Below are 12,673 nucleotides of genomic sequence, written 5' to 3'. Positions count from 1 at the left end.
CCTGCCCGCTGTCCTGTACAGCTGGTTTCTATTAGCATTAAGCTGTTTTCACACTGAATGCAGAATGTGGATTGTTCATCGGTTGGACATGATTGGGCAGCTCTTCCAATAAAACTAATCTTTCAAGTACTGAGACATACAAATTGCTCTCCAATTGGACAAACTGAGACTTGGCTAAAGTGAGCAGTGCAAATGTTGAAACATTTGAATTTCACATTACCCTGCAGGCAACAAGTGCAGAGTTTCCACTGTACCTTCCACCAAGCATCCCGCTACAGAACTCTGCACTTTCCCTATAAATAAAGTGTTTAATATAAAGTAACATGGTGATTTTGCCACATTTAGAGTAAATTCAGCTTTCATGGCGATTGAAAATGACTGCCATAGTCAAACCATCAAACTTTTCTTTAGCTGGCTGTATTGTATTTCCACAGCTGTGGCCATCTGACTGTCCGAAACCTCTAAAAGGATACGTGTTGATCACATAATTATTTGCAATTAGTTTTTTAATTTCCTTATTTTTATGTTAGGAATTATTTATATATACACTGCCAAAACTTTAACTTTACAGGAGAAGGAAAAAACTTACTTTACTTTTAATGTAAGTCAATGGAACCAGAATTTTTTCTTTGTTTCTTTGTTTTCTTTGTTTTCTTTGTTTCTTTTAGACCTTTCATCATGAAATTTACACACAATGTAAAGAACAACAGGCATTTTTAAAAGATGTCAAAAACTGAAAAATGGAGATTTGAAAAAAAAATGGAGACAAAAACGGAGATACAAGGTTTTGTTCTGACAGCAGTGATATAATACTCATCATGTGACTAACAGTTCATTTGGGCTAACAGTTCATTTGTGGGATTTTTCTAAAAGTATGTGTTGTCCTACTCCCGCCTGCTTAAATATGCGGGTGTCTGATTTTGCCACTTATTTTGTGAGTCTCCACAGAACAAGCATTTTACTCATATTTTCACCCTCACCAGAAAAATATGATCTGCATTTGATTCGTCACGCAGATATTTCTGCGAGTGTGTGAGCGCACAACAGTGCAGTATATCGATAAGTAAAACTAACTATAATTACCAAGCAAGGTTGCTAATAATCCAGATTAGTCGCTTTAAAGTGGCACAAAATGACCAAAAGCTTGGACTAGAGCTATAAGTTGCGTTGGGTCCTGTTTGGACCCAACCTCTGTGAATGAACTGTGAAAGCACAGATGTGTACGCGGATATTTGCTCTGTACAGTGTTGACATTGTGATAAAGAAAGAGCCAAATGCGATAAGACAGAGAGAGAGCGCGAGAACGAGGGACAGGGTTTGGAACAGGATGACTGCTGGCCTCATACGTACCTTTATAAGTGGATCCATTGAGCATATGAGCCCCACTTTAGTCCATTTGAGTCAATCAAGTGGTTGAGAGAAACAAGTCAATTTGCAGTGTCCATCTCACCTGCACTCGTAGTGGCATGAGTGGCCACTCAGATCCAGGAATTTTCAGCGTAGAGGAGAGACTGTGGAAAAAAAAATAGAGAAGGAGGAGGTTAAAGTTGAAGTGGTTTGAGATCTGAATTAAAGGAGTGAAGAATAGTTTTGTTTTGCTTCAGTTGAATCAAAGAGCGTGCAGGACTGTGTAAAAGTCTTAGGTTCAATGCATTGTTTAAAACTATCTATCTGGGGAAGTAAGTGTGTTTCTGCCAATGAAAACACTGCATGATGGTCAAATAAATGCATCTAAACATGAATACAGTAAAACGCAGCAAAGTGTTTCTGTCAGGAAAGTTATGAATATGTAGATTAGAAGATTTTTAAACCAATCAGAAGAGAATAATATTTGCATAGAATTAAAGAGTTCTAAGTTCTAAGACAAAGAGAGGTTGGAAAACCTCAAACGTTCTGTGCCAGATTGCTTTAAAATTTGGACTCTTTTTGTGTTAACTTACTGTCACAAGTTCGGTCAAATTAAAACTTTAAGGCAGCACAGGAGCAAGCGTGACTATTTTTGGTACATAAAATAACATAAACAGCATAAGTGGACCTCATTGGACAATAAAATGCAGGATATGGGCATTTAATCAGGTGTGCTCCTGATAAAACTGAAGAAATGCATGCAAGAGCTGAAGTTCAGCGAGAGGTCAGGAACTCTTCTTTAACTTAAGCCAGACATACGCCGCACGATTTTAGAAATCTTCTTCTTTGGTGACTCACACTGTACGTTTGAATCGGCCATCGTGTTCGGACACAGCCTGCGATTTATACTTCCAATAAAGCTGATTCGTCCAAAACAACACGTTGCGCCTCCGAGTCCCGAGCAGAAACACTGGCTGAATCTCAAATGGCTCCCTGCTCCCGACATAGTGCGCCACATATTAACGCCTGGCTTTAAAGTGATTAATCTGGTTGGCTTCAAACTTTCAAAAAGTTCATTTAACTTTATACAATAAGTCAACAGACTGTAAAAAAACATCAACATCGGTTTGAGGGCGGTGGGTAGTGCCGTCGCCTCAGCGAGGAGGGCCTGGGTTCGATTCCCCGGCCGGGTGATCAGGGTCCTCTCTGTGTGGAGTTTGCATGTTCTCCCCGTGTCTGCGTGGGTTTCCTCCCAAAGACATGCAGTCAGGCCAATTGGACGTGCTGAATTGCCCCTGGGTGTGAGTGTCTGTCTGTCTGTCTGTCTGCCCTGCGATGGACTGGCGACCTGTCCAGGGTGTATGCTGCCTTCCGCCCAATGACTGCTGGGACAGGCTCCAGCACCCCCCTCCCGCAACCCTGAGGGAGAAGTGGCTTGGATGGATCATCGTTTTGACTTCATATTGAACTAAATTCTAAAGCAACCGACTTAATAAACTGAGTTAAAACACCAAATCTATAACATCATCGTGAGTGGGAGGGGCTAAACAACTTTAGGCTGAATAGGTGGATTGATGTAAATGACCTTTTTTCATGGCATCACGAAAACGATGGCCTGAAATCGGGCTGTTCTTGCAGCTTAGTTTCTGAAACAACAAGCTTGGTGAGGCAGATGAGGAGACGTCCAGGACAAACTCAGAAAACTCAAGGTTAAATTCTAAAAAACACACAAATTATTTACAGACGACGAAGCAGGGTAACAAACGTTAATGCTGACCAGAGACTAATGGACACAAGGGGGTATATAAACACACTAATGACTAGAGACACCTGAAAACAGTAAAAGAAGGCTGGGAAATAAACTAAACGCAGGTGGGTAACGATGACGGGGGCAGACAAAAGCCAAAACAAAAGCCAAAACAAAAAACACTCGGCACAGAAAACAGACCGGACTGGGATAGAAACAAACAAGGGCAAAGATGGACCAGCGAATCCCTGACAACGTCCACATATGGGCTGTGACTGGAAAGCGAACAACACATTTTGAAACCATTACATGTTCTTCTGTCTTATTAAAAATGTGAGTAATTATTCAGATAATATGCCCTTTCCTGGTGACCTGCCCAGGGTGTGTCCTGCCTTCCACCCAACGACTGCTGGGATTGGCTCCAGCTCTCCTGTGACCCAGGAGGATAAGCAGCTTAGAAGATGTTTTCTCTGATGGTCTAAGACTTTTACACAGCACTGAACTGAGCTTGGGGAAAAAAATGGTGATGATGCTTTTGTATGAAGTAAGTAAGTCAATTTTAATTTTATTGCACATTTAAAACCAAAGTGCTTTACAATCAAACACAAAAAGGATTCCCAGCTTCCGATCACCACACCCATACATCCACACCACAGTGTACAGGCCTCAGTCCACAGTTCAACGGCTGCTGAACGCTAATCGATAAAAATGTGTTTTAAGCTTTTTTTAAAAACAGTCCCAGATAAAGCCGGATGTGTCTTGGGAGGCCGTTCCAAAGTCTTGGTGCAGCGACAACAAAAGCATGATCCCCTTTTTTGTTTAAGACGATGCCGTGGAACAGTTAAAAACAATTGAGATCATTATATATATATATATATATATATATATATATATATATATATATATATATACACACACAAAGCAAATCGCCGTTGTTGGAACCAAACCTTGTATCTCAAATATGTACTTCTATTTTAAGTCAATAGAACCAGAAATATTTACAAGTAATTTTGCACCATTTCCTTTGGTCCATTTGTCATGAAATTTACATACAATGTAAAGAGTAACAGGCATTTTTAACTATGTCAAAAACTGAAAAATGCAAAAATAGAGATACGAGGTTTTATATGTGCAGGCCTGACCATTCAAAGCTTTAAAAACCATCAATGCCATTTTATGGAGGGTAAATGTGCTTGAAGTACATCCTTAACCCTTTAATGTCCTCACTGAAAAAAAGTCATGGAACTTCCTATATGTATATTATTTATTTGTTGCGATAATAAAAGCAATTGGTGTTCTTTTTTTCGTTTTATTGACCCACACACACCTTCTAAGCCACGCCTTCCTCAGGGTTGCAGGGGGGGTGCTGGAGCTGTCATCGGGCAGATGGTACAATACACCCTGGACAGGCCACCAGTCCATCGCAGGGCAGACAGACGTACACATACACACCTAGGGGCAATGTAGCACGTCCAATTGACTGCATGTCTCTGGACTGTGGGAGGAAACCCACGCAGACACAGGGAGAACATGCAAACTCCACACAGAGAGGATCCCGGTCTCCCGCTGTGAAGCGACAGCGGACCACCACAGTGCCGCCTGTTTTAGTGACCCACAATTTTTTAAATATTCGTGTCTATCAAACGGTCCAGATGGCACTATGTATGTGGCATATATAGTGACTCAAAATGTGCTCTAGCTAATGGTTGAGCAGAACATTAAAGTGTTCAAATAGGGACGGCACGTTTATTTATACAGCACCTTTCTTACACTGCTGTCATTCAAAGTGCTTTGCAATTGAAAACAATACAGAGTCAGAAAAAGAGTTTTAAAAAAAGGAAACGCGACGTTAAAAACATGATGAAAAGCAGAGATTCAAAAGAGGAAATCCTTAAACGTAAAAATCAGATTAGAAGTTAAATTAGGATAGTTTAAAAAATCAAATAAAAAATGCAAAAGTTCGATTAGGATAAAGCAAGTGCCATTACAAGGTGGTTCTTCAGTGGTTCTGTATAGAACCATGGGTAGTCAAAGAACCATTTTATGGTTCTTTGCATGGTGATATGGTTCTTCAGACTGACGAAGACTGTTTTGTACATGGTTGAATGTAGAACCTTTTTGAAAATGGTTCTATATCGCACCAAAAGGGGTTCTGCTGTTGTTAAGATGCCAAGTTTGCAATAATAAAGAACATAGAACCCATTAAGCATGGTTTCTTCAGTGTTCATGGTTACATATAGAAGCATCATCTTTACTACAGAAGCCTTGAAGAACCATCTTAAGTGTACAGTTTTTAAGCTAAACCAATTGTAATGAGATGGATAGTTTAACTGTTTTATTAAATTAATTTATTATCTAATTAATTATTGCGTTGCATTGTTGTGCTGTGGGATTCGATGTGACTGTAATGTGGTAAAAATGAAAGAAATCGGAGAAAATGATTCATAATTTTGCGCTTTTTTCTCTTCTCAGACTACAAGCGATGTGCAAGATTGCTGACGAGGCTAGCAATGAGTCCTCTGTGTGCTCAGCCGTAGAAACCGCATGTAAGTAAAATGTTTAATGAATTCTCTGAAGATGAAAGTTAGTGGTTGGTTAGTGTAGTGGTTAACACCTCTGCCTTCTATGCTGTAGACTGGGATTCAATCCCCCACCTGGGTAAACACCCTACACTATACCAATAAGAGTCCTTGGGCAAGACTCCTAACACCACCTTGGCCTCCCTGTGTAAAATGATCAAACTGTAAGTTGCTCTGGATAAGAGCGTCAGCCAAATGCCGTAAATGTAAATGAAAATTTCAGCTGAACTTTCAGGATCAGTGGAGTGAATTGAAAGGACTTGGACAAGGTCAATGGGGTCATTTTGCTGTGTTGGGCCCATAGCATACAGTACATGTACAAAGAGTGTCCTGTAAATAAATTTCCAATGTCCATTAAAGGGCCGAGGTATTTCACCTAATTATTCTCTTACGCTCTAAACTGGGCAGTCCTAATCTGGGGTAGCATTTAGGTAAGTAGCCCCCTCACAAATCACAAGGCTGAGGTGCGTCGTCCCACCCATACAACTGTTCACCGTCACTGTGGTCAAATTCAGAGACACGGAGTGAAAGCTAACCTGGGAATTCTCTTCACTCCAGCAGCACTGCTGTGTCTGATCCACTCAGACCAGCACAACACACACTAACACACCACCACCACGTCAGTGTTACTGCAGTGCTGAGAATGATCCACCACCCAAACAGTACCTGCTCTGTGAGGGTCCATGGGGGTCCTGACCACTGAAGAACAGGGTAACAGAGTATCAGAGAAACAGATGGACTACAGTCTGTAACTGTAGAACTACAGAGTGCAGCTATACAGTAAGTGGAGCTGATAAAGTGGACAGTGAGCGTAGAAACAAGGAGGTGGTCATGATGTTCTGCCTGATCGGTGTAACACTTCTGTCCCCTGGAACCTTAATATGTAACTGTGCTGGTATCTATGAGATCAACGCACTTTTGATAAACAGTGGTCCATTTGTTCCCTAACGAGAGGAGTGACTCAGGGGTAACTGGATAGCGGAGCTCGCCTTCTGTGTTGAAACATCAGGATGAAATAGTGAGCGAGCCGTAATGTCGGTTTAATCACAGCCACCTGGTACGTTTCCTGCATGTGATAGATGGAAGGTGGAGAAAGGCAGATCTAACGGCTTTGTTGTGAGAGTAGCCGTGATTGGTTTTGAAACTGGGCTCCATCGCAGCAGTTCCGCTCCTCAAATAAAAGATTGCAACCATACGGGAAACTCTTATGTGCATAATGGCCTGTTTGTTTTTATTTTCATCCTGTTTAAAGCGATAGTATGGTAAAAAAAAATAAAAATATTGTAGACTATTTAAATGTAGCCCATCAGACAAGACTTGCCTATGTGGTTTCTTATGATGGTTGATGTAGATGTATCTATTATCAGTAGATCACCTTTTATCTATTTTGATCTTTTGATGTTTTCGTAGCGACTTAACATGGTTTGAGGCAAGTGTGTGATGATAGAGGAAACTGGGGGAAACGCCCCCATTAACGAGACTGTCTATTCACTGTAAAGCTCAATTTACAATTAGACTACCTTTATAAAGCGTTAATGAATGTTTTCAAATGAGTTTATTAGTGGTAACACTTTCTATGAATGTCATGTTTGTAAGCATCTATAAACACATTCATAACATGTTATAATGCATTCATAAGGCATTATAAACATGGCTATAAATACTTTAAAAAACGCATTAATAATTAATAAAAAAAATGCATTATAATTACTGTTCATAACACATTATAACAGCTCATAAGCTGTATTAGTCCGCTCTAAGTAAAGTGAAGCGTTTTGGACTAAAGCCTCCTCCAGGCTGAAGGATTTACTGAAACACTAAAACACAATAAAGCTCATTACAGGCTTCAAATGTCAGAGTTTAAACTAGAGCTGCCCTCAGAGTTTCACCCAATGTGGGGAAGTCAATGTGCACCACTGTTAATGTTCACCACCGTTAGCCTGGCACTCACTTAACACTGCATATCCAGTAGAGCGCCAGCAGAGATTAGTACTGATTGGAGCCACTGAATATTCAGGACTGAAGCCCTGGAGATGCAGCGCTAACAGCACCAGCAGTGAGAAATAAAATACTGGAAATCTCAGACTGTAAATAAACTCTGTATTTGTCTTTACGCTGACGTCTTTAGCACTAATAGTATAACATGTTATTAACACTATTTATAGTGCATTACATTAACAATTCAAAATGTATAATAAACATGGCTATAAAGTGTAATTCAGTGTAATTCAGTTTAATGAAATATTTATAACTTATGAATGCATTATAACATGTTATAAATGTGTTTATAGATGCGCCCAAACGTGACATTCATAGAAGGTGTTATCATGTAGTCCATCATTACTTAACGAGGCAAGTGTGCCTATTCACTGTAAAGCTAAATTTACAATAACTTTACAAAAAGACTTCCTTTATAAACTGTTAATGAATGGTTTCACATGAGTTTGTTAGTAGTTAGTTACTGATTGGGTCATAAATACTTATTAAGGCTTATTAATTAGGCTGTAAACATCTTAAAAATCATTATTAAGCAGTTATAACAAAAAAAGGGCAAGAGTGATCCGTGAATATTCATTTTCATTTATATACACACACTTAAAGAGGATGGTTCTTTAAGGGTTCTTTAGTTAAAAATGGTTCTATATAGAACCATGAACACTAAGTACCTGTTGCATGATTAAAGGGTTCTTCGCATCATGAAAGGGTTCTTCAGAGTGATGGAAAGTGCTGAAAAGGGTTCTATATAGCACCAAAAAGGTTCCGCTATTATTGTGATGTCAGGCTTGTTACAATAGAAGAACCCTCTTTGATGCTATATAGAACCCTTTTCTAAAAGGTTCTATTGTTAATCTATCTGACACACCATTTCATATTATGAAGAACCCTTTAATCATGTACAGGGTTCTTTGAGTGTTCATGGCTCTATATAGAACAATTTTGTTTACTGGAGAACCCTTAAAGAGCCATAATTTTTAAATGTGTAGATAAACTGCAATTCATGCAGTTTTGCCCTTTTATTAGTGTGTTATAAGTGTTTACTAATGATCTTTAAGGTATTTATGACCTAATTAACAACTATTAATGAAATAACTATATTAAGGAACAACTATTAATGAAATAACTATATTAATGAACAATTATTAATGAGCACACTCTGACCTGTCTGCCTAATGGGGATCCTTTGTACTGTGAACTCTCAGCTCCAGCTGGTTTCTTCTCCATCAGTCAGCACTAAACCTGCCATATTCACATTCATCAAACATAACAGCTCAATTTTCCCTGTTATATTAATGTGTTATACCTGTTTATTAATGGCCTAATTAATAACCATTAATAAACACATTGTAAACCATATATGAACCATATGGGCTGGACCCGCAGGCCGTTTTGTTTTTGTAGCACACTGTGGTTTTAAAAAGACGCGCTGGACCTTCACACACTTGACCGCTAGCTTCGTGCCAGTTAGCCTCCCAGCTAACGGGGAAAATTGGACATTAATTAATTAAAATTGGGGTCAAAAGCATGAAAGCAGAGTTTACAGGGGACGACTGTATGATATCTAACAACAGAGGGAGCCCACGAGCGAGTCCTCAGTGAATGAGAGGGAATGGAGCTAAACGGGCAGTGGAACACCAGTATTACTGCTACTGAGAGCTGATTGGTTAGTGTTACTGCTACTGAGAACTGATTGGTTAGTGTTACTGCTACTGAGTGCTGATTGGTTAGTGTTACTGCTACTGAGTGCTGATTGGTTAGTGTTACTGCTACTGAGAGCTGATTGGTTAGTGTTACTGCTACTGAGAGCTGATTGGTTAGTGTTACTGCTACTGAGAACTGATTGGTTAGAGTTACTGCTACTGAGAACTGATTGGTTAGTGTTACTGCTACTGAGTGCTGATTGGTTAGTGTTACTGCTACTGAGAGCTTATTGGTTAGTGTTACTGCTACTGAGTGCTGATTGGTTAGTGTTACTGCTACTGAGTGCTGATTGGTTAGTGTTACTGCTACTGAGAGCTGATTGGTTAGCGTTACTGCTACTGAGAGCTGATTGGTTAGTGTTACTGCTACTGAGTGCTGATTGGTTAGTGTTACTGCTACTGAGTGCTGATTGGTTAGTGTTACTGCTACTGAGTGCTGATTGGTTAGTGTTACTGCTACTGAGTGCTGATTGGTTAGTGTTACTGCTACTGAGTGCTGGCCGGCTGGCGAGTCCTACATCTAGAGTTTAAAGCACTCAAAATATAGCAGTTGTGTTGATATTTCCTTGTGTGTGTTCAGGAAATTTCTGCACTTTCTACATAAAAAATATTTACAAACTGATGTTGCACAAAAGCTCCATTGGTAGCCATTCGTTATGGACTCATAACCCAGGAGCGCCCTCTAGTGTCTGACAAACCCAGAAGACATTGAGTGGCAGTTCTCCTCTCTACACATTCTCTACCACCACCTGGGTTTCTGTTGGCTCATGCTTTGGAGGTCCTGCAAATTAATGCCCGTCTAATTGTACTTGGCGTGAAGCATAATTTACAGTAACTGGTTGTTTCTTTTTTGCAGTCCCAGTCAAGTAAAGTGGCATTTTCTTTAGACAAATCTCATGTGCTGCGTGAAAGGACGGCCAATTAAAGAAGGGGTAAAATGAATAAACAACATTAGATGATGGTAAAATGGGCTGATATTCAGTCACTGTGTGCTATGCAATTAATATGAATGGGTTGTTTTTGTTGTTTCAGGTATAGTTATGGGCTCTGTTCCCACCTGGTATTAGCATGTCTTGAATGATCTGATCACAAGTGGACAGAAAAACGCATAGATGTTTACACCTGGCATGTCCGTGTGTCTCAAGATCACCTACGATAAGATATTGTGACTGGAGGACGAGTGTCACACATATTCACTACGTCAGCCTCTCACTGCGAGTGTTGTCAGACAAATATGTACCATGAGTCTTTGTTCATGTACATTTATACACTGATCAGTCGTAACATCATGACCACCTCCTTGTTTCTACCCTCATTGTCCACTTTATCAGCTCCACTTACTGTATAGCTGCACTCTGTAGTTCTACAGTTACAGACTGTAGTCCATCTGTTTCTCTGATACTCTGTTACCCTGTTCTTCAGTGGTCAGGACCCCCATGGACCCTCACAGAGCAGGTACTATTTGGGTGGTGGATCATTCTCAGCACTGCAGTAACACTGATGTGGTGGTGGTGTGTTAGTGTGTGTTGCACTGGTCTGAGTGGATCAGACAGCAGTGCTGCTGGAGTTTTTAAACACCTCAGTGTCGCTGCTGGACTGAGAATAAAACATCCAGCCAGCAGCGTCCTGTGAGCAGCGTCCTGTGGGCAGCGTCCTGTGGGCAGCGTCCTGTGGGCAGCGTCCTGTGACCCCTGCTGAAGGACTAGAAGATGACCAACACAAGCTGTGCAGCAGCAGATGAGCTGTCGTCTCTGACTTTACATCTACAAGGTGGACCGACGAGGTAGGAGTGGACAGTGAGTAGGCAGTGTTTAAAAACTGATCCACTTGCACCAGCGCAACACACACTAACCCACCACCACCACGTCAGTGTCACTGCAGTGCTGAGAATGACCCACCACCCAAATAGTACCTGCTCTGTGAGGGTCCATGAGGGTCCTGACCACTGAAGAACAGGGTAACAGAGTATCAGAGAAACAGATGGACTACAGTCTGTAACTGTAGAACTACAAAGTGCCCCTATGTGGTCAGTGGAGCTGCTCAGTGTATGTATCTCCATGCTGTATGAGGTGAAGCCCAGAATAGCCTCTGATCTGCCGTTGAGGAAACGGTGTGCGTTGTGACATCAGCAGCGTCAGTGATGGGGCGAATGGGCATGCGTCCCTCCTCTTTAGAAACGAGGAGCACAGCTTGATTGGCAAATGAAGGAGTGGTAAAGAATGGAGATCCACCTGACCCCTTTGTTCCTGCCGTTCTTTTCCCCAGAACCCGTTAGAAAGTGCGCAATTGCCCGTCGACAAGTTGAGTCAGTAATTACAGGCGAATTAGCGGCGAAGCGTCTCCACCTCATTATTAATGACAGAGAACTAGTTTTGAAATTTTCATGTTAAACTTCTCGTCCTCGGCCCCGTAATAGCGTCCCCGGAGACGGGTTTGGGCTGAAACAGTGCCGTGGTGATGATTAATCGCTGACTGCAGATCAGACTCCCATCCAAAGTCCTTCTGGGAGTGAATGTGTCAGATGTACTGCATGAAAATGAAATCGATTGGTAAGATAATGATTGTTTTGGTCTTTTTCTTCTGTCCTTTTTGTGTACAACAGGTCCTGAGGTCACAGAAGAAGACGTTGGAGTTTTTTTGGTTTCGTTTCGTTTTATGTTCTTTTGTTTGGATTTTCCAAGGAAGTGCCTTCCAATCCCGACAGTAAACAGTCATTATGTTTTCGTCCGCTGTAGCAATGTAACTGTATTATTAAAATATTATTACAACCTTTTAGGTTTTTTTTTCAATCATGATTTGTGTTGATATTAAAATGCTTTCGAAATAGAGTTTTGTTGAACAGCTTTGCTTTTTATATTATGCGTTCTGAGAAGACTTGTTTAATATTGCAGCCAACTGTTTATTTATTTCAGTGATATGTAAATATTCCGTCCTGATTACAAAATAATATATTTAAACGTGTCTGTGTGTCTGACTCGTCCAGCCGTCTCACCAGCTTTCATCTGCTTTGTGAATGTGACGTTTGCCTGCCTTTGTTCTGTCATGCTGTCATGCTCATGATGATTAATGTGGCACTTATTAATGAACTGACTTCGATTAATTGGAGGGAAGTTGATGAAGTTTTGAAAGAATAAAAAAGAAAAAAATCAAGCACAGACATTTGATGAGCACGTTTCAAGCGCATTAGAGCAGAAAGGCGTTTTGAACTTGTTTAAATTGGGGTGGGGTGGGGTGGGGGGTGGTTGGGTGGGGTGGAGGTGGTGGGGTGAGGGGGGGGGGGGGGGGTTCACGACTGTTTTCGT

General features: G+C 40.8%; 1 protein-coding gene across 2 annotated transcripts in view; it reads left to right on the top strand.

Annotated features, from left to right (window-relative positions):
• The window catches only part of alkal1 (ALK and LTK ligand 1), a 70,194-nt gene extending 57,724 nt beyond the window's left edge, over nucleotides 1-12,470 (top strand). For both annotated transcript variants that reach the window (XM_017722365.2, XM_017722364.2), the window contains exons 5-6: nucleotides 5,567-5,640; nucleotides 11,974-12,470. In XM_017722365.2, the coding sequence (XP_017577854.1) occupies nucleotides 5,567-5,631 (65 nt within the window). In that variant the 3' untranslated portion in view covers nucleotides 5,632-5,640; nucleotides 11,974-12,470. The remainder of the gene's footprint in view (nucleotides 1-5,566; nucleotides 5,641-11,973) is intronic.
• The last annotated feature ends 203 nt before the right edge of the window (nucleotides 12,471-12,673 follow it).

The sequence above is a fragment of the Pygocentrus nattereri genome, chromosome 28 (genome assembly GCF_015220715.1).
Source record: "Pygocentrus nattereri isolate fPygNat1 chromosome 28, fPygNat1.pri, whole genome shotgun sequence".
NCBI lineage: Eukaryota > Metazoa > Chordata > Actinopteri > Characiformes > Serrasalmidae > Pygocentrus > Pygocentrus nattereri.
The sequence above is the reverse complement of the archived record's forward strand: the minus strand, read 5'-3'. Positions and strand labels throughout refer to the sequence as shown.